The sequence below is a fragment of the Syngnathus acus genome, chromosome 9 (genome assembly GCF_901709675.1).
Source record: "Syngnathus acus chromosome 9, fSynAcu1.2, whole genome shotgun sequence".
Classification (NCBI taxonomy): Eukaryota; Metazoa; Chordata; class Actinopteri; order Syngnathiformes; family Syngnathidae; genus Syngnathus; species Syngnathus acus.
Genome location: NC_051094.1, coordinates 14590640 through 14613451, shown reverse-complemented (window position 1 = coordinate 14613451; position 22812 = coordinate 14590640). Strand labels below are relative to the sequence as shown.

General features: G+C 41.6%; 1 protein-coding gene across 1 annotated transcript; it reads left to right on the top strand.

Moving 5' to 3' along the window:
• The first annotated feature begins 659 nt into the window (after positions 1-659).
• On the top strand, positions 660-22588 carry gcn1 (GCN1 activator of EIF2AK4). Its single transcript, XM_037259786.1, has 57 exons — positions 660-722; positions 1407-1509; positions 1598-1661; positions 1753-1884; positions 2042-2150; positions 2455-2553; positions 2652-2786; positions 2877-3054; positions 3128-3202; positions 3284-3412; positions 3556-3606; positions 3679-3777; positions 3943-4116; positions 4226-4378; positions 4474-4566; positions 4656-4731; positions 5569-5728; positions 5814-6003; positions 6093-6217; positions 6358-6536; positions 6639-6732; positions 6805-6918; positions 6996-7194; positions 7279-7431; positions 7663-7841; positions 7941-8021; positions 9125-9268; positions 9445-9569; positions 9785-9974; positions 10064-10134; positions 10255-10420; positions 10561-10755; positions 11105-11351; positions 11756-11877; positions 12012-12126; positions 12219-12398; positions 13027-13247; positions 13331-13399; positions 13475-13613; positions 13697-13893; positions 14555-14697; positions 14784-14901; positions 15036-15251; positions 15369-15533; positions 15623-15784; positions 15932-16024; positions 16099-16242; positions 16305-16574; positions 16655-16768; positions 16841-17071; positions 17163-17356; positions 18118-18232; positions 18788-18884; positions 19126-19274; positions 20276-20386; positions 21337-21558; positions 21649-22588. The coding sequence occupies exons 1-57, from the start codon at positions 705-707 to the stop codon at positions 21772-21774; spliced, it is 8013 nt and encodes a 2670-aa protein (XP_037115681.1). The 5' UTR covers positions 660-704; the 3' UTR covers positions 21775-22588.
• The last annotated feature ends 224 nt before the right edge of the window (positions 22589-22812 follow it).

The following is a 22812-nucleotide window of genomic DNA, read 5'->3' as shown; positions in this document are numbered from 1 at the left end:
CCCTTAAAAGTTTCGGTTTGTTTTTCAATTGTGATGTACAGTTTATAGGTCAGGTAGCACTGTGGAGCACTGGTCAGCATGTCCGCCTCACAGTTCAGCGGTTGTGGGTTCAATTTCACCTCAGGCCCTCCCTGTGTGGAGTTTGCATGTTCTCCCCGTGCCTAATACTTTGACATCACAGCCACACCGTAGAACTGGTGAGACAAACAGATATATAAACTTAGATTTACAAAACGTACACATTAAATACAAAAGTAAAACATACATACCACTTTGGCCTGCCAGTGAACAACCGGGTACTTTACTTAGCCTATTCAACTTATTATGGCAACCAGTTTGGGATGCCCCCGATGACTGCTGGGTAACCTGAACGGAAAATGGATGGAAGGTCCTTGGTTGTCTACTTTTTTTTTTTAATTTGTTGTATATCACAAATACTGGCTTTTGAACAGTATACTTTTTGGGGGGAAAAGTAAACTTCAAAAAACATTGAATTGGAACCAAATTTAATTCAAACTTCTCTCAGGATTGAAAAAAACAACAAAGCTTGCAAATCTGCTATATAGCTGGGCTTAATATAATAATTATCATTGTCATCATCAAAATGTAATTTACAAGAGAAATCAAGTCGCGGAGCGACAACCAGAGCGAGTCCTCAGCCGGTAGTGACGTCACCACCTTCTTCCGCTGGTGAGACCGGCAACATGGCAGCGGACATGCAGGTATGTGTAGCTGGCTTTTTGCAACACGATTAACTATTTGACAATGAAATGCAAGTCATTCATCCGTCAAATTTGGTATAGTCCTAATATTTTTGTGTAATTTAAAAGAGTGTGTTAGCCCTCAAAGTGACACGTGGCCAGAATTTATTTAGCTTAATGGCTAATCGCTAAGTGCTACGTAAGCTGAGAATGCCTGGCTTCTATCAACATCTGTCCTGCGAGTAACAATAGGCAATTACTGTCGGCCATGCAACCATATTTTTTAAGAATAAAAAAAGACAACTGTATGAACAGGGCATTTAATAATAATAATTTTGGGAGCAGTATGTTAATTACTAGACACAAGTTAGCTGACTGACTTGTATACACACACACACGCTCCGTCTCTGTCAATTTTATTCAGTCGATTACGTAAAGTTTGCCCCCGTTATCTGTCAGAGCTTGAATTTATTTAGCCCCAACAAACGAGACGATGCAGAAATAGGAATTATATTCTTGAATTTCAATTACTCATTTGGCGATCACCAGTTGATTTCACACACGGCGAGGAATTTAGCATGGACTTCCGTTTCTCCCTATTAAAATGTGTAAAATGCAGATAGACCTTTGTTGTGTGAATTTGACTTTGCAAACATGTTTGATTTTCTAAAGCACAAGAAATGCTAAATGTTATCTGTTCTCCAGGTTTCCGAGACGCTGAAGAAATTTGCTCTAAAGGTGACTACAGCTAGTGTGAAAGAGCGTAAGGAGATTTTCGGAGAGCTGAAACAATGTTTAAAGGGTAAAGGTGAGTCTGTGGGTGCTTGTGTATGTGTTGGTTGTAATAAAAAGGGATCCAGTCACCGCTGATGATTTTGGGGTGCTATTTATTGCAGAATTACCGGAGCCTGCCATTAAAGGCCTTTGCAAGCTCTTCTGCCTCACTCCTCACAGATATAGGTAACCTTGTGGTCTTATGAAAGATACCCGCATTCTTGGTTTGAACGTTTCTTGTCTTTTCTGCTAACAAGCAATTGGTTTTATTTGTCAGGGATTCTGCATCCCGCCGAGAGATCCTCTCTGCCATTGCTCAGCTGGCTGAACGCCAGCCTGACATTCTGGTGATGAGCCTCCTCCACTGCCTTCTCAACAGTGGGGTTGTCAGTAAAAATGGAGAGCCGGGGTATGAAGTATTTCATGGAACTGGTTTTCATTGTGTGTGTGACAAAATTGCCACTTGTATTTTGAGTTGCAGCAATGGATGTAATTCTTCAGATGTCAGAAATAATGGGTATCTGACATTAACTGAGTATTAATGATGGTGTGTTTGTTTCTTCCAGGAAAAGCACAGGCTCTGCTGCCTTCATTGCCCTATCTTGGACCTGCCTTTTCGTCCCTGCAGTCTTTTCTGCTCCGGAGAAGAGACAAGGACCAACCTGGAATAAAATGGTAAGTAGTTTTAGGTTTGTCATTTTTATACAGTTCAATTGCATATAATTTATCAAAAATACATTCCAGATCCACTTGTGATAGGTAAAATCTGTGATTTTTCATATAGTTTTACCCCTCCAGCACACTTTTTAGTACCTATTTGAACTTAATAAAAACCCAATTTGCAAAGTATGCTTTAGTGAAAGATAAACAGAGATATAGCAGTAGTTTACTGTAATTCTCTGAAAGGATTTGCCATTGTTACATCAAGAGGTCAACATAACTTTGTCACTTGAGTTGTGAATTGGCTGTTGTCACTCAGGTTCACGTTCAGAGCCTGCTTGTGGCTGGGGTTGTAGGTGGAGCCAAATCTACTGCTCAGAAGTCAAGCCTGAAGAATCTCACTCATCTTTGTGAGGAAGTGAGTATAAAGCTTGCAGAAAGGAGTCAAACGTCATCATTTAGAGCGACTGGTACACTGGCATCTGGAGAAATCTGACATTTTGGCTTCTTTCCCAGAATCCGGGTTTAGTTGAGCAGTACATCAGCACATTGTTGACTCTGGACCCATGCTCTACCACCCTAGCCATGCTCGGTGTGTGTTTGGACTTCTGCACAGCTCACAAGGACAAAGCCACAATTGACAAGCATAAGGTGAGTTCTTTGCATCACACCATGAAGTGGAGATTCAGTGCTTTCTGATAAAAAAGAAAAATCTTGACTCTCAACCTTGCTGCTATCCAGAGCGCCATGTTGGACCTGTACATAAAGACGGTCCTTATGAGCAAGACAAAAACACATCAGCACATTCTGGACAAAAGTGGCTCCCTGTTGCGCCACGTCTCTCACTCTGAGTTCAAGGACTTGCTTCTTCCCAGCATTCAGAAAACAATGCTGCGAAGCCCGGAGAATGCCATGCAAGGTGGGTGTCATGAATAACCGCGCACTTATTCCTCAATTCCTAATGGAGTGTCTTCGAATTATTCTCTCACCAGCAATTTCCTGTCTTCTTTCTGCACTGACTATTGATCTCAGTCAGTATTCTATGGATATTGGAAAGGCTATATCAAGTAAGGAATTTGTACAGTGGTCTGCTTAGGTGTATTTTATTCATGGAAAAAAAACTAAGTTACCAGTATTTTTATTTTAAGGTCAATTGAAAGCCAACAATGCCCAGCTTATGGAGGAAGCAATCCAGGCATTACAAAACTTGGCTCAACAGTGCAGTGACACCAATGCCGTACAGGACATTGTCACGCACCTTTTCAAAATTCTTGGAGGTGAAGTAACTATTTGCACTCTAGCCAATTTGCTATATTTGATGTCATAATAATAATCAATCACTTCCATTTTCTAAACCAGGTCATATACCAGTAATAATATGAATAATATTGTTTTAATGTTGCCACGCTCATGCTTACAGGATCTGAAGGAAAGCTTACAGTCGTCACCCAAAAGATGAGTGTTTTGTCAGGTATGAGACATTTTACTTCTAAAGTGAGGAAGGGACCATTAAGTTGTAGTTGATTGAATTGTCTGATTTCAGGCATTGGCAGCTGCAGCCACCATGCAGGCTCAGGAGGCTCAAGCCAAACTCTGAGCTCTGCAGTCACAGTGATGTTCATTCCCTTTTTGCAACAGGAAGGTATCCTTGATTTTGTTTTTACTCTTCACTCCTCTTTGTCACTCTGTAATAACTTAAGTGTGATTGCTTAATCATCCCCAGGAAATTGCCAAGACAATGCATGTATTGGAGCAGTTTGAAGGACTCCCATTTAAATTTATCTTTTTGCTACTCCCTCAAATTTAGTTCACGAGGGCACCTTGGTGCATGGAGTGTCAGTGCTCTCCCAATGGAGCAGTCGCCTTACTGTACAGATTCCTAGCGCTCTGCTAGCTTGGTTCCAGAAGGCATTCACCCTCAAAACCTCCACCTCTCTGGTTCGCCACGCCTACATCCAGGTCATGCTAGGGGCCTTCAAAGGTCAGTCCTGACAAGGCAAATCCTCCACAATGGTCCCCATAAGTCCCCCTATCACACTTATTTGTTTGCGTTTCTTCCTTCTTCTCACAATTTTTTTCCCTCTTTTCAGGTGACACTCTGGCCCAGGCATCAGAACTTATGCCCTTGCTGTTCCAAACAGTAGAAAAAGCTGCAGCACAAAACACACAGAATGCTCTGCTTTCTGAAGGTGTGGCAGCTTCGGTTCTTTTGAGTCGACTGTCCCTGCTTGAAACAATGACTGGTGATGTTCACCTTTTTTGTACCCGCATCTTATTCATGGAAACTGGTTCAAAAAACAATTGGCTGTAGGATTAACTGTTGACACGCTTTCTACAGAAGCAAGATTTTCCAGCTTTTGGAACTTGATCTTGGATGACAAGAAACCACTCTTCACAACAGAGAAGTTCCTCTGCCAGGCCAATGATGAAAGTGAGGCAATTGTTATTGATTACTGTCAGTCATCCTGATGAGTAAATTCAATATGTGAAGCAATGTTCCTTTTGTTGGTCTGTTTTTAGCTCAGCTGACTGTGCTGCTGCTCTGTGAAAGACTTTTCTTGGATCATGCCCACAGGCTTAACACCACCAAAGCTCAGTGAGTTTATGTTCCATAGCATAATGAATGAGTCGTGCGTTGACTTTAAGTTCTGCATGTGCTAAACCAGTGACCTGCATTTTTTTATTCTAAGTGGAGACCCACTTTTGTATAAGCCAAGAATATTAGTTCCTGTTAAAATATTAACTCATTCTTCCGAACCGCTTATCCTTGGGAGCGTCATGCCAGCCAATTGCAGGGCGCACATAGACAAACAACCAGCTGTTTTCACGCCGACGGACAATTTGGAGTTTGCATGTTTTTGGAATGTGGGAGGAAACGGGAGTTCCCAAAGGAAACCTACACAGGCACGGGGCAAACACGCAAACTCCACACAAGAAGGCCGGAGCCAGAATCGAACCCCACACCTCAGAATCGTGAGACAGATGTGCTAACCAGTGCTACACTTTGCCACCTTGTTTAAGAAAGTACTTTTGAAAATTAGCTCTAACATAGCAGTAGTCATAATTACAGTAAATACTGTATTTATATGGAAAAAATACAAATGTAAAACATTAAATGAAAAGCAAAAAGTCGTACGTAGTTACTGTCCTAAACCAAGGACCCGTTTATAATTTTTTGCTACCGGTACTTGTCCGTGACCCGCCTATGATGGAACCTTGACCCAACACGTGAAAATCACTGCGCTAAACATAAGAAAATATTCTGACAGTCAAGGGCAAATGTGTGAGTTGCCGTGTTTAACCAATGTTTAACTTGTCCAAGCTAAAGTGCCACAACTCAAATGACTACTTTTCTTCTTTTTTTTTATTGCATGCATGAACATGATTCTCAAAGAAAGAAGTTCATCTTTGTTACATCTAACCACTCTTACAGGATGTATCACAGTGCCACTGTGGCAGTCCTGCTGTCTCAGAGCTGGCGTGTGAGGAAGCGGGCAAAGCAGACAGTCAGAAAACTGCTTTCTTCATTGAGTGGCTCCAACTTCGCCCAGGGCCTTCTCGGTGAACTCCGAGCTGTCATCAACAAACACAAAGTATGGGCCACAAAACAGAATTACTTACCATATTTTGGTTCTGTTTCGATAAAAAGGTCTGAATTGATTTTGGTTGTTTCATCAGGTAATGCCCCAGGATGTCTTGGTGTTGGAGTCTGGAGAGCTGACTGAGCTTGGTCGCTACTACATTCGTCCACGTGTACTGCTGGATGCTCTGCACGTCATTTGCACCTCAGCCAGTCAATGGAGTGACCCTAATGAATTGGAGAACTTGGCGATGGAGATCCTCATTGTTGCTCATCATCCATCCCTAGGTACAAGGAGGAGCAGTTTTGTGTTATTCACACAACTTAAATGTTTCTTGTGGTTTACATCCGGGCTATTCTGTGTGCATCTCTCTAAGTTGAGGCTCGCAGTGGTCTGTGGCCATCCCTGCTCTCGTCCATGAACATAAAAGCGGAAGAATTTATAGAAAATAATCTGGAGGCTATTCTGCCACATCTGTTGGAGGTCAACACTGATAACCAGGTGAATACCTAATATTCCTAATAATACCCTGATTTTATTTCAGAAAAATGAAGTTATTGTTTAGAGTCCATAAATGCATAGCATTAATTCAAAAAAAAAAAAAAAGATCCTGAAGAAAATTGTGATTTGTTTTTCCTCAGGCAGTGAAAAATGCTGTTGGTGCCCTCTGCGGGCTTTCTCCTGACAAGTTGCTACCTCGCGTAATCAGTCACGTAACAAAGGAGCTTTGCCAACCTGCTCTAGTCCTTGTCACCAAGGAGGAGTATGCTATTATGCAGACTCCCGAGGGGGAACTATATGATAACTCCATCATTGAGGGGTAAATAAAAAAACAACAACAACAACATTCCAATAGGTTTGTCATGTCATTGGCCTGTGGTAGTTTAATGGCGCACCTCTTCCTATCACTTTTTCCCCGCAGTGCACAGAAAGAGAACATCAAGAAAGGGAATATCAAGAAAGAGAACAAGATCTACTCCTACAAGGAACAGATTTTTGGACTTGAGTTACAGGAGGTAATTTAAAATCAAGTTTCTATGCTACTTTAATTCCTATATCTGGATCTAAATGTAATTTTGATTTCACAGGAGATTAAGAAGAAACGAGGCATCAAGGATGACGTGCAGCTCACCAGCAAACAGAAGGAAATGATTGAATTGCAACGTGTGAAAGAGCATTCTATTCGCAAAAGACTTCAAGGGGTAAGAAAACAAAGCAGTTACGTGACTTTTATTCTTCTAACCTTGTTGACTTTTGACATGGTTGTCATTTTGTCCAGCTCGATGAAGAGTTTCAAAGTGTGGTGGGTCTCCTAGCAGCTGCTCTAAAAGAGAGACCAGCTCAGATGACCAGAGAGCTACCATCAGTCCTCCAGGTTTTGTTGCCTCTGTTGCACTCACCTCTGGCTGCTCCACGCATCCAGCAGATCTTCTTGGACATCGGAGAGTACCTCATACCCCATCACCTCCATCATCTCGGTACCCGACCTGCTTCATAGTTGTAGCCGTAGACGCAGCTGTTCAATTTCAGACCACTGTATTGCAATTCATGCTTTTCTCAAGGTGCTCTTGTGGGACATGTGACTTTACGATTGCTGAAGCCAGAGTGTGAACTGGATGCAGCCTGGGAGCAGGAGGACCTGGACAAAGCAGTTGCCCGCACTGTACATCTGCTACATCAGCACACTGTCCCTCAGAAAGCTGGCAAGATTAGTGGTAAGGAGAGTCATCATTCTCTGTCAAATCCAAATCAGAAATGCGTCCATGAAAACAGGCAGATTATATTTGTGTTCAATCATAACAAAACATTTGCGTTTACTTCGAAAAACAATGATGAGCATTTTTGCCCGTTTTCCATGATGTTACAAACCAAAACAGTAACTGAATGAAAATACTTCATGGGATTTGTATCATCTTTTTATTGTTTTATATATTTTTCTCTTCCAGGTGTGAGCCCACTACCTGCCCCTGCTTTTTGCTTCTGCTTTCCTTTCCTTAACGCCACTCTCAGAGAGTCCTCAGGCAGTACAGACGAGGCCGAGAGCAGAATGACTAGATCTTTGCAAATCATCCATGAGCATTGTCACCTACGGGCTCAGACAGATGAGTCAACCGTTATAGATGAGGTACAGTTTGCTTTTCGTACTGAAATTCAACCCATCTTATTTCGTTGTTCTTGCTTACAAATTTGGCAAGACTACTTTGATTTTTTTATACCGTCTCAGAATGGCCCTGAGCTGCTTCCACGTGTTGACATGCTGATACTGCTGACCAGAATTATTTCCACTGCCGCACCAAGACTTCAGGTAAACTTTGCCAATCCAAGCATTGTCCTTATGCCTGATTAGTGTACTCGAAGAGAGTTTTTACAAGTTAAAACTGAACTCTGCAGGATTTTGCCCCCAAATGTCTTTACAGTAGCCTTTCCATTTGACCGTTCATGAATCACCCATTTTATAAATAGCAGATTAACATTAGCTGTTTACAATGGGTATGTTGTAAAATAATTTTCACACTTGAATCGGGTTTGAACTTCCTGTGCTCTTTCTGTGGATACGACACCAAGCACCTTCTCGTGTTAGCTCACTGTCATGACCGGAAGCTATTATTTTGCCATAATGGATTCTATATTTGCTCAGAAGAGATTGTCCCCACCCGCAATTTTTCAGAGTACGTAAGTCCCAAAAAAACAAAACGTGCACAGGAAGAAAAGAGAGTTTGCTATTTATTTTTTCAGCCACAGGTGGCTGTAGCTATTAGAAACTCAATATAGTACTGCGGCTTGCTTTAGGCCAGTGGTTCTTAACCTTGTTGGAGGTACCAAACCCCATCAGTTTCATTTGCGCAGTCACCGAACCCCTCATTAGTGAAAAATATATTTGTTTTTAAATTCAAGACCTAAATGTTTTTTTTACTGGTGCACAAAATGAGCCGTGCATGGACATCATCTTGTTCAAAGAACAAAACCAACACAATGCATGAACTCACAACAAATTACATACGGGCAAATTAGAATTTACACAATAAATCAGGTTTGTTCGGACCTCCTCAGTGGAGGCTCTGTTGAACCCCCGAGACCGACTCATCGGACCCCTCGGGTTCGATCGAACCCAGGTTAAGAACCACTGCTTTAGGCATAAACAGCAAGCCATTTTAGTTAAGTCTTTGACTTCAGACAAAAATCTTTCAAACAAAATGATCGCAAAACAGCCACTGAACAAAACACAGTCTCTATATGAATGTAGAATGTGTTGTACATCATTATAGTTGAGTGTGTGTAAACCTTTGTGTACATGAGTTGTAATTTCTTCAATATTTTGAGCCAAATGTGATGATAGCATTCTTTTCTGTATCGATGTAGTTGTGGACTGTGCAGTTGTTTGACAAGCAATTCCAACTTTTGTATTAGGTTTTGGCATCTCAGTGTCTAACAGCACTTTGTAGCAGTGCTGGAGGAGGTGAGGGCTGCACAGTAGCAGAGCAGTCAGAAATAGATGTCCTGCTCAACGCCCTCCTTTCACCTTGCTTCTCTGTCCGTGATGCAGCTCTCAGAGTGAGTGTCAAATAACCCCATTCCATTTTAAGTTTGCTCTTTGCCTTATTTCCTTGTGAAGAAGTTCAATTATTCACCAAGAAGCCCACAAGAATTGGACAAAATTGAATGCAAACTAATCTTTATAGTTTTTCCTGTTTGTTTGTTTATTTTATTTTTCTGACGCCGTTGTGCAGGGACTGTCAGAGATGGAGTTTGCTTTGTCGACAGACCCCACAGAGCAAAGTGGACTGAGTTTGCTGCGCAGGCTCTGGGTCGCTAGGTTTGATGTTGAAGAAGAGGGACGGGCTTTTGCTGAAAAGTATGTACTCTGAGTTATGTGTGTCATTTTTCTGTTTGTCTTTAGAATCCTGACGTTAATTTTTTTTGGGGTCATAGTATGATACTTACATGTGTTTACTAGCGAAAGCAGTCATTACTAAGTGGTATGTCAATTGCAGTAAAAACAAGTATTTTATTGTTTTAAGTGGACAATTTTGTGAAAACAAAGATAAGTAATTTCTTTGGTCGTCTTAGACTCTGGGAGTCTCTTGATCTGGAGTTGGTCCCAGAGCTCTGCTCCCTACTCATTGGAGACATCACTCACCATGAAGAGGCCGTTCGTTCCGCTGCTGCTGAAGCACTGTCAAGTGCAGTTTCTCACTATAGAGAGCAATCTGCCCCTGTTCTTGGACAGCTAACGGAGCTCTACCACAAAAAACTTTATGTAAGAGACTACATAAACTATACCAATTATCTAAACAAGACCAACAACCAAAGCAAACAAACATGTATTTATCCTCATCTTTATTAAAGAGGCCACCCCCTGTGCTGGATACATTGGGCAGAATCGTCTCCGAATCTCCACCGGATCAATGGGAAGCAAGGTATGAGAGGGAGAAGAAAAAAAATCAGCTCACCATTGTATAGATCCAATGTGGCGAAATCAAAAAGTTCAACTCAGTTCACTCATTCATTTAGCACTTGTTTGTCATTCATGTCTCTAGGTCTGGCATTGCTCTCACTCTGAACAAGCTGGCCCAGTACTTGGACGAATCACAGGTGACTCCCCTCTTCCTCTTCTTTGTTCCTGATGCTCTGAACGACCGTCACACTGAGGTGCGGCGCTGCATGTTGGAAGCAGCCCTCTCAGCCCTCAACACACATGGAAAGGTGAGGCTCGCCTCTTTTTTTTTTTTTTTTTTTTTTTTTTACCGTTCCCTGTGGTTTTCAATGCATGTGATATCATACAATCATTTGTGTTTAAATTTTCAAAAGTTCACAGGTCTCTCTGAATGTCATGTGTGTTATAGGACAATGTTAGCTCCCTGCTGCCAGTGTTTGAGGAATTTCTGAAGAATGCCCCCCAGGATGCCAACTACGATGCTGTCCGTCAAAGTGTGGTCATTCTTATGGGCTCCTTGGCCAAACATCTGGATAAAGATGACCCAAAGGTCAAACCTATAGTGGCCAAGCTCATTACAGCGCTTTCTACACCAGCTCAACAGGTAAGAAACGTTGGCTAAAAACTCTTAATAGTTTTAATGATTTTTGTTTTGTGTTTGTTGCTTAGATTTAGTATTATTCAAAAGACAAGTGACGGTGAGACTTTTTACGTCACACAGATAAGCTTTTATCCCACTGGAATGCGTCTTCAACAACTTGAAACAAAGAATGAATTGCGAACAAGTGTGCTTTCGTTCAGACTTTTTTGTTATCTGAATTGTTCACCGATTTTCAACACTTTATAACACAAATCAATAGAAGAAAAAGATCAATTGTTATTGAACCTTTGCGACAATAAAGGAGTCATTTTGTGTTCCTAGATATAACGGTTTTGCGGTCTTTGTTGTGCAGGTTCAAGAGTCAGTGGCCAGCTGTTTGCCACCTTTAGTGCCTGCCATCAAAGAAGATGCGGCAGGGATTGTAAGGAATCTGCTGCAACTGCTGCTGGAGAGTGACAAGTATGCTGAGAGGAAGGGAGCCGCCTATGGGCTCGCCGGCCTGGTCAAAGGGCTCGGTATCCTGGCTCTCAAGCAGCAGGAGATCATGGCAACGCTGACTGATGCCATTCAGGACAAGAAAAACTTCAGACGGAGGGAAGGTGAGTAATCACTCACCAAAGAATTAAACTCTCGACAAGCTACTGGACCTCAACCCCACTAAAACTCCATATAGCACAAAAAGCACACAAGATTGTCTGTCTGTTTGCCATTCTCTAAAAAGAGAAACTATCTTCAACATTTTACTTCTGTGCGACTTCTTCTGCATTATCCATGTGTAATAAGTAGACTACACAATCTGGAAAAATCTGATTTGAATAGAAAACAAATTAGCGGAACTTGATCGTGTGGGGTTCATTGCCTCCAACAAATTTAAGAACCACTTCATTAAAGTCAAACCAATTAATCGATTATCAAAATGCTAGTTGATTACTTTGTTTTTCTTTTAGTTAATTAATCGATTAGTGGTTGCACCTTTAGAATATTAACATTTGTTCTCTTCCAGGGGCACTTTTTGCGTTTGAGATGCTGTGCAACATGTTGGGCAAACTGTTTGAGCCATATGTTGTCCATGTGCTGCCACACCTCCTGCTCTGCTTTGGAGATGGAAATCAGTATGTAAGAGAGGTGAGCAAGAAAATCAATTCCTAAAGTAGGGTTTTTTAATGTATTTTTTATTTATTTCCTTTTAACAACAAATCAGTTTCCCAAACAAATCCACAGAGTTTTGTGACTTAATGGTTCTTTCCTCACTGCACCAGGCTGCTGATGACTGTGCGAAGGCAGTGATGAGAAACCTGAGTGCACACGGTGTGAAACTAGTTCTACCTTCTCTGCTAGTGGCCCTCGAAGAGGAATCGTGGCGGACTAAAGCAGGTCTGCACAGACAACACACAAAAACAAGCCCTTGAGTGTATTGAAACAATCTGCATTTTCCAACATCTAATCGTCCAATTGTGCTTTTCAAGGCTCTGTGGAGTTACTTGGTGCCATGGCTTTCTGTGCACCTAAGCAGTTATCTTCCTGTCTGCCAAGCATTGTCCCCAAACTGACCGAAGTGTTGACTGACTCTCATGTGAAGGTGCAAAAAGCTGGTCAACAGGCTCTTAGACAAATTGGCTCAGTCATCCGTAACCCTGAAATTCTCGGTAAGAAGGGTGTTGTTGTTTTTTGTACGCTTTGAAATATACAAACACATTTACAGCAGCTAGTTCTGCAATCCTCAAGACTAGATGATTTAGAATGCTCAACAGTTTACTCGGCTTGGCACATTACTTAAGTGTTACTTTTTTGCTGTATCAAATTAAGATAATTTATTTACTTCCAACGCTGATTTATGTGTTTAGTCATGCAAAACACAAGTCCACTTCCATCTTGGAGCCGTTCTGTGTGGAGTTTAAGTGTGCTCACCAAGGATAAAGGACACTTTTGGGTTCTTTGGTTTCAATCAAAAACTTCTCTCAAATGAATTTCCTCTTAACTTCCTTTAGCCAAAGTCCAGTGCTCTTTCAAATTCAGCATCTGGTCCCAAGGTGTGCCACTTGGTGGCTTCCTGGTCCAGAAAAATGCCTTAAAAGCTCACAACATATTTCACAGTACAAGTGCTTATAAAAAATCAAAGTACTGTCCTGAGTGTCCCCTTATGTGCTTTAAGAGGGGGGGTGACAATTATTTTTGTTGAGGTCTCCCATCTCTCGAGGTTGATAGGTAGAGCTGTCAGTGGTATGTTGTAACATCTCATTCATAATGACTTTTCATTCATGATCCCTTTCCCAGCTATAACGCCCATCCTACTGGATGCTCTTACTGATCCATCCCAAAGAACGCAAACATGTCTTCAAACTCTTCTGGACACCAAGTTTGTCCATTTCATTGATGCCCCCTCCCTTGCCTTGATCATGCCTATTGTCCAGAGAGCCTTCCAGGATCGTTCCACTGACACTCGCAAAATGGCTGCTCAAATTATTGGCAATATGTACTCCCTTACCGACCAGAAGGTATTGTTTATCGCTATACAATTTAAGCTTGTCTGCATCATATTCTATGGATCAATCTGTGGAATGTTTATGTTGGGCAATAGGATCTGTCACCGTACCTGCCAAGTGTCATTCCTGGACTGAAAACGTCTTTATTGGACCCAGTGCCTGAGGTGGGATTGATGAACAACAAATAACAGCAGTGTATGTGTGTGTGTGAAACTGATGCAGTAGCTGCTTCTCTTCAGGTGCGTACAGTGTCAGCCAAAGCCCTGGGAGCCATGGTAAAGGGAATGGGTGAATCCTGCTTTGACGACCTTCTGCCGTGGCTCATGGAGACGCTGGCCTCTGAGCAGAGCTCAGTAGATCGTTCTGGGGCAGCTCAAGGTCACTAACCTTGCTTAGCATTTCTGTCGTTCGAAATCAAACGAATCAAATATCTGACAGAGTTCCATTTCTGGTGTATTCAGGACTGGCTGAGGTGATGGCCGGGCTTGGAGTCGAGAAGCTGGACAAATTGATGCCAGATGTGGTGCAGACAGCTAGTAAAGTGGATATAGCCTCCCATGTCAGAGATGGCTACATCATGATGTTCATCTACCTGCCTCTCACATTTGGAGACAAATTCACTCCCTATGTCGGGCCCATCATCCCCTGTATTCTAAAGGTAATTGCCCCTCTGGTTGGAATGTTAAGATTGGTCATCACATTGTTCTAGTTGTGTGATGACTACAGTTGGGCATAGAGTGTGAAAAATCGATTGAAACCAGGACTAACGTTCCTGTTCTCCTGGAATCGTTCTCATTTCAAAATTCCAGTTCCTCCTTTCGGTTCCTTGTCCATCAACCCAAAGAAGTACCCACCTTAATTCAATTAAGTGCGCACACATGCACAGAGCTCCGATCAAAAGTGTGGCTTCATTTTGTTCAAGTAAATGACGATTCATCCTAGAACAACACTTATTGATGTTGTGCAAAAGAGGTTTTCCCGACATGTCGAAGTTTATTGAATCCCATGTCTGACACCCCCCCATGCAACATGGTTTTTGTAAACTAACAAGTTTTTTTTTCTATTCAAAACCCAATAAGAATGACCCTATCACCTGCAATACTTCGACATAACATAGTAACATAGTTAATACAATAATCATTGAGTCCTTTTTAATTCTGCAATGCCATCTGTAAAACCTTTACTCCTTAACCTCACTATATGCCTGTATATAGATTTTTTGTTTTTTTTTCAATGCAAATACAGATTCGGTCTTTGCACAATACTTTTAGCGTTTTATTTGACTAAATTGTCTTAACTTTTGTGATGTGATTCACTAGGCTCTGGCTGATGAAAATGAATATGTGAGAGACACTGCGCTACGAGCTGGCCAGTGTATCGTCAGCATGTATGCAGAGACTGCAATTGCACTTTTGCTTCCTGAACTAGAGCAGGGGCTGTTTGATGACCTCTGGAGAATCAGGTCAGCAAGACTTTCTCTCAAAGTATTTAAAGATTGGGTAGACGTAGCTTGAATAACTGCACGCCCATGTTTGTGTTGCTCAACAGGTTCAGTTCCGTCCAGCTGCTTGGAGATCTGCTATTCCATATCTCTGGCGTGACAGGAAAGATGACCACAGAGACTGCATCAGAGGATGACAATTTTGGAACTGCCGCATCAAATAAAGTATGAACATGTATTTTAACCAGGAAATTACTTCTGATAGGATCAGCGTATCCCATTGTGTTGTACATCAAAATCTCTATCTTTTAACATTTGATGTTTTTGCCAGTGGCTAACTTGAATTGTCACTCTTCTAGGCCATCATTTCAGCACTCGGCGCTGAGCGGCGTAACCGGGTTCTTTCCGGCCTCTATATGGGACGTTCGGATACCCAGCTGGTAGTTCGCCAGGCATCTCTTCACGTGTGGAAGATAGTTGTGACCAACACACCGCGAACCCTTCGAGAAATCCTCCCGACCCTCTTCAGCCTCCTGCTCGGCTTCTTGGCCTCCACCTGCCCTGACAAGAGAACTGTATGTACCTGATGGTTATTTGCCTTTTGTTTTTGTTTTTCTTCCTTTTTTTTCCCACCCAAAAACCACCTCCTGATTATTATTATTTTTAATCACTGCATGTGTGTGTGCTTTCAGATCGCTGCCCGGACACTGGGTGATCTAGTGAGAAAGCTGGGTGAGAAGATTCTTCCAGAGATTATTCCCATTCTGGAACAGGGTCTGCGTTCTGACAAGAGTGATGAAAGGCAGGGCGTCTGCATTGGCCTCAGTGAGATCATGAAGTCCACCAGCAAAGATGCCGTCAGTCATACAAATAAATGCATTTTCCTCATCATGGGTCAAGCAGATCATCACTATTAAATCACCGAACGTATGGTATTGTTCCATAGGTCCTGGTCTTCTCCGAGTCTCTGGTCCCCACTGTAAGGAAGGCTCTGTGCGACCCACTGGAAGAAGTCAGAGAGGCTGCAGCCAAAACATTTGAGCAGCTCCATGTAACCATTGGTCACCAGGCACTGGATGACATCCTGCCTACTCTGCTGAAACAACTTGTAAGTTCGAAAACGATGGAAACATTCTATGCAACATTAACAGTAGACTTGCCATGGGTTGTTTTTTTTGTTTGTTTTGTTTTGTTTGTGTGTTGTCGTGGGTTTTTTTTTCCTCCCAACTCAAGCTCTGCTAAATTATTTTCTCAGGATGATGAGGACACAGCAGAGTTTGCTTTGGATGGCTTGAAACAAGTCATGGCAGTGAAGAGTCGATCGGTGCTGCCCTATTTGGTGCCAAAGGTAGCAGTTGATGACAACAATCGCCATAAGAAGTGGAATAATGTGACTAATGAAACCAAATCCTGTTCTCCCAGCTGACCGCTCCTCCTGTCAACACTCGTGTGTTGGCCTTCCTGTCAGCTGTGGCTGGTGATGCCCTGACCCGACACCTCGGCGTCATTCTCCCTGCCCTTCTCTCCTCACTTAAAGGAAAACTAGGAACAGAGGATGAACCTCAGGTAACGCATCTGGTGATGCTGTTGCTTTTTTTTACGCTGCTGATGAATGTTATTTGCATCAGGAATTATGCAGTTGTCAAACAGTGATCCTCTCCGTGGACGATGAAGTGGGCCAACGCATCATTATTGATGATCTGTTGGAGGCAACTCGAAACTCAGACGCTGGCCTCAGACAGGCCGCTGTTACCATCCTCAATGCCTACTTTGCCCGCACCCGCCTGGACTATAGTGCTCATACACGCAACCTGCTGTCAGGCCTCATCCACCTCCTTAATGACACCAACACAGACGTTCTGTCTCAGAGTTGGGACACAATCAACTCCATCACAAAGGTGCGTTCATGTGAACGGGTGTTTCCAATATATTCTGCTTCTGGAGTCATGATCTGACTGTTTTTTTTTTCTCTCCCAAGAAACTGGATGCAAGCAGCCAGCTGGCTCTAATTGATGATCTTCATCGAGACGTTAGATCAGCAGCTGCTGATGTAAAAGGTCAACACTTACCTGGTTTCTGTCTGCCCAAAAAGGTAAGAAGTTTCTATTTCACAATTGGAATGTGGAAAATAGAACCTACTCTCACTCATCTTTGTGCTTGCCAGGGTGTTACTTGCATTCTGCCTGTCTTGAGAGAAGGCGTCCTTACTGGTAGCCCTGAGCAGAAGGAAGAAGCAGCCAAAGCCTTAGGAGGAGTTATTAAATTGACATCCCCCGAAGCGCTGCGGCCCTCTGTGGTCAACATCACTGGCCCCCTTATTCGTATCTTGGGTGACCGCTTTGCCTGGACAGTGAAGACAGCTCTGTTGGAGACTCTTACTCTTCTGTTAGCAAAGGTCTGTTAAAAGGTTCTCTTCTTCGATATCAAAATTTCTTAGAGATGGAGATGCAAAGTTTCACTCATGCATGTGATGCTGCACCTTGCAGGTGGGTATTGCTCTGAAGCCCTTCCTGCCACAGCTGCAGACCACCTTCCTAAAAGCCCTGCAAGACTCGAGCCGTGCGGTGAGGTTGAGGGCCGCTGAAGCTCTTGGCCAACTGGTTTCCATCCACACCAAGGTTGACCCACTTTTTATAGAGCAACTCGCTGCCATTCGCAACGCAGAGGACTCTGGAGTCAGGTGGGTGCACTCGTTGGAGATTACGGTTACTTAAGTATTCATTGATCTCTATGTGACGATAAGTTCTGACTGAGAAATTAGTTTGCTTCCAAGTTACTGTACATGTGATTATGCATTATTGTACTCCACCAGGATACTTTGTATGTGTGGTATAGTAATTCGCCCTGTCTGCTCAGGAACATTTTTGTCTATCATAATTATGTTCATAAGAATACTTGGGATCACAACATGAGGTGACTGTCATTTTTGTAGAAGATGAAGGGTAAATGTGTTCCTTAACTTCACCACCAGGTGGCACAGCTACACTGTCGCCGGCTGTTATGTAATTATAGGTTCTGTTGCTTTTTTTTAAAAATTATAATTGCAACAACAAAAAGGACAAAATGGCACATGGAAACTGTAGTCACAGTCACTGTAGCTTGTCAAGCCACGGCACGTTTTACTTAATTCCATTGGTCAACAGCAAATTTAAATCAGCGATCTTAAATGCTCGTGTGTTTATACACATGTATTTACATGTGTACATGTTTATATGTACATATGCATATACTTATGTACATGTAATATGTATATATGATGTAGTATGTATATGTATTTTCTAGTGGGATTACTATTTAGTCTGTAAATTTCTTTGCGTGTTTTGTGGCACAATGGCACTGCATTTAATTTCTCACACACAAATACAACTATTACCAGCAGTGTGTGATTATATTGTTTTGGTGTTATGTTTTACATTTGTTATCACACTTTGTCTTTGACAGGGAGACAATGCTACAAGCTCTAAGGTTCGTCATTCAAGGGGCTGGGTCAAAGGTAGACCCAAACATCCGCAAGAACATCACCACCACATTACTAGGCATGCTGGGACATGACGAGGTATGACGTTTGGGCGTGTAACTTGAAGCATTTAACAAGGTTGAGAAGATTTCCTTGAGTGAAAAGCCTTTGCCTTCTAATTTAACAATTCAGTTAAATGAAGTGTAACTGTCAAAGCTTTCCCAAACAGTGTTTTGTGGTATTAGTATTTTTCCTGTGAGCACTGTGATGAAGCGGACGTCTGTGGTAGACAATGTGGTTTGAATCAAAGGTGGTTTTAAGCAAATAGGGCAGCAGTCTCTCATCTTGGGCTTAGAAACTGCAGGGGTACTGTTCAAGTCTCAAAGAAATTTGAAGTAGTTGATGCATAGCACGCAAGGCCTGGACCTCAACAATTTTGGGGGGCCACGTCACTTCGACGTCTCTCCGTGCATGCCAACATGTAAGGTCTACCTCTGTGTGTGGTGTGCAACAAAAATAGATTGAAGATTGAATATGATTTCCTTTTGAATCATTTATTTAAGCATAATGCATTGTTTGATTAAAAAAAGAAGTCAATACATTCTTGTTTCTGTCTGTCTGCTCTCTCATCTCTGTGCGCGCTTGCACAAATAGGATGCAACTCGGATGGCTTCAGCTGGTTGTATTGGTGAGCTCTGCCCTTTTCTGTCAGAGGAGGAGCTGAAGAGTGTGTTGCTTCAGCACGTCTTGGGTTAGTATCTGCTGGAAAAGGCAAAGTTTGTCACAAAGCTGGGATTTTTAGTTTCTTATAAAACAAATTTGTGAATTGCAAGTATGCAGGGGTTCACTGTATTGGTGAAGTGCTACATCTCAATTTAGAGACAGACTTCTTTGTTTGTGAGGGAGTGGAGCTTGTCTGTGGCTTTCTCTAGTCTATATTATTAGTAATATGGTGTCTGAGAAAACTAATACCTGGTTTTCTCCGGATGCAGCTGATATGTCAGGAGTCGACTGGATGGTGCGTCATGGTCGTAGCTTGGCGCTGGCCATAGCTGTCAAGTGTGCGCCTGAGAAGCTGTGCGGGAAGGAATACTGCGACACCGTGACGGAGACCATTTTGAACAACGCCACTGCTGATAGGGTGAGCAGAAAGTTTACTAGACTTCTGCTCTTAGCTTACTGCTGTTCAAAATGTCCCTTTTCCCCCCCTGTTAGTTTCTTTAATTAAATAAATAAGCATTACAAATATTATTTGCAACTACGGTTATAATAATTTCTGATTTTTCATAGTTAGTTTTAATTTCTGCTTGATGTTTTTCTTTTGTTCTTTTTTTAAATTCAGTTCGATCCAATTAGTTTTTAGAGTGGGTAGTTTTTACTAATTTTTATGTACTCTGTCATAACTTCTAAAATCTTAAAGCAAAGGTCATCAACAAGGACCTCATGAGTCGCCCACGGGCCTGTTTGGTAGGACATTGTGATTTCCATAGGGATGTCTTAGAAGTTCTCATTTGTAAAAAAAAAAAAATATATATATATATAAAACAAGTCTTGACCGTTATTGTTAAGTTATTGTGTGAAGTCACAATAATGAGTAAAATTAATTATTAATAATAACGTAATTTAATAACGTTTTCCCCAGGGGTATTGTGAGTTTTGCCTTGCCCTTGCGAAGTTAAGATCTGAGGATGTCGACAATAACTAAACCGTGGACATGTGAAGGCCTTTGAGACATTTTTGTGATTAAGGGTTATATAAATAAATTGGACTTGACTTAATATTAATGAAGATAAGTTGAGCAAATTGGTACTAGTAGCCCTTAGCATTATCTAGTACCCAACAAGTAGCTTCAAAAAGGTGGTTGACCCCTGCCTTAAACAGTGTTCAGTTTGAGTCTAAAAGTATTTTATTTTCAGGAAACATTTTACAGCCATGGCAAAAGAGAAAATCTTAACTACAGTGCTTATGTAGTCATAATGGGATTGGGGATTGCAATTTTTTCCCCCCATTATGCATGTTTTGTTTCATCTGCATATTATACTTGATATTGGATACTGTATTGCTATATAGAAAGCATCTTGGGTGTTAATTACATTCTTTACCACCAGTGTAGTGTATGATTTGACCTGGCTCCTCTTGCAGATCCCCATTTCTAGCAGTGGGATAAGAGGAATGGGATTCCTGATGCGATATCAGCTCGGTGTGGATGGAGGCAGTAATGTTTCCCAGCGCTTCATCACACAATTTGTCAAGGTTTGTTATGCCCTACATAATCAGTCAGGAATTTATATATAATCCTGTTTTTTATAGGCTGGATGCTGCAATCTTTTCAAATGACTTAGATTTCCATATGAATCTGATCTCGAACCAGAAAAACAAAGAAGCCGTTTAGTGTAAACTTGAAGAGTCTTGAAATGGGGAATTTTGCAAAGCATTTTCAGGATATACTATACTGTATATTTGATTACATTTGATTTGTTTTCGTCTTTATGCTATATGCATATTGTTTCCCTTTTCTCACTTGAGTTGGTATACCATTTGACCAAGCCTTGCTACAAAAGCCAAGAATCCATGAGTAATTAATGCCCCAAAAGGCTTTTAAAATTGCATATGGAAGGCCCAAGATGATTGCAAATGACTACTTTGTTTGAAACGAAGCATCCCAACTCACTTTGAATTTTTTCCTTGGCACCAAGCTGTCGCTAAATGGCACCAAAGTTATACTGTTATTGCTTGGGCCTGAGCACAAACACTGCGTATAGGTGAGTTTTTCAGTAAATAGCAGAGGATAGGCGAAATAATGGGAGTATGTGGAGGTCACTTTACTAGAATGCCTCATCACACGGAGAAACTACAGTGTCTACATAATTTGTAGAAATAAGAATCACTACCATAGAGGCTGAGCCTCATGTGAATTTTTGTCAATAACCCTTTCAGACAAACTCTACACTTGTGGAATCTTAAATTATTAACCCTTCATATTGTACAATGCAAGTTTTAAGAAGAAATTCTGTGTGCTATGCCATCTTTACTTAGCACATCTTTACGTTTCACAAGTTATGAACACGTTCTAAAATTCCTTAATGAACCTGCTGGATTCCCGTAGCATGTATGAATTGTCAATAATAACGAATTTGAGGTTTGAAATGTGTAGTAGGATTGTAGTGTTCCTTGTGACACCTGCTGTCTGTGTGACCTCGCAGTGTCTTCAGAACCAGTCCAGTGACATCAGGCTGGTATCAGAACGGGTGCTGTGGTGGGTCTTCAAAGAGCCCGCGGCACCCACCATGGAGGCGAATCACATTAAGGCCCTGCTGAAGACTCTGTTGGACAACACCAAAGACAAGAACACCAGCGTCAGAGCTCAGAGCGAGCACACCATCGTCAACCTACTACGACTCCGCCAGGGAGAGGAATGCATGCAGGTCAGACCACTGGCACTTAATATGGCGTGTTAGGGATGGTGCAAGTAGTTGACGCAAGAAGTCACTCCTGTTGTACATTGTGCGTTTCAGACGATTACAGCCATTCTGGACTCCGCAAGCAACGACCTTCTCTCAGAGTGTCATCGCCGTTCTTTGAAGAAGATTGCCAGTCAGCAAGACTCCAATGAAGAGATAGATGATACCATACTCGTGTGATTGAACAGACTGAGCTATTTAATAATGTCAGCCAAAAAATGGATTGATTAATGTGGTCTCCATTGTATTCTATGAGAGCTCCACACACGATCACCTGCTCATGTTGCTCTGTTTTCCAGCACAGAAACTCAGGGTACTTGCCAGCTGACAAAAAAAAAATGCAAGACCAGACCTGTATTTCACCCAGTCAACTTTTTCACTGCCCCTTTTCAATGCAGATTCACAATTTGAGAACACAATTATGCAATTACATCAATTTCAGCATTAATTCAATGTTTTTGTCTCCCCCCCCAACTTTCAGATGATGTTTTCTGATTTAGCAAACTCTAAATTATTGTCATTTTGGTAATAGTTGCACTGGATTACTGAGAAGTATTTTCCAGTCTAATCTGGTAGTGTTTTACAGGGATTTATACAAAAGCTGCATTTGAGTGTGCCACAAGTTCCTGTGCTGAGAAACAACTACTGGTTAGTATTCCAATCCCAAATCCCCCTTCCAACAAATCTTACTTAATTGTTTTAAATGAATTTAAACCTTAAATAAAAAACCTTTTAAGTTATCACTTTTTTCAGTTTTTTTTTTATGACAGTGAGGCCAATTCTTTTGCAAATTTTCACATTTGTTCTCCTACTGTTTTTACTAAAATGATTTGTGATGCCACTGTGATGGCATATTGCGCAGATCCTTTATGTTTTGTTGATGATTTTTCGTCAAAGAGATTTGGGGGAGGGCAGTCTCGACAGCAGCAGATTCTTACCCCATTGATGTGGCTGGAAAGACACAATAAAATTGCAAAGAAAAAAAAAAACTTGATCATATTGTAGACTGAGTGAATTATTTGAAAGCATTTTTACACAAGGCCATGATAGTTTTTTTTTGGTGGTCTTTGATAACTTTATTCTGGCATTTGGCGTTAGTATGAAAATAACCATTTAAATGTGTTGAACACATTTATTTTCCCAATATTCCATGTTCACAACTTTGTGGACACAATTGCACATTGTACTGTTCCAACATTACTAACATGGCCTAACATG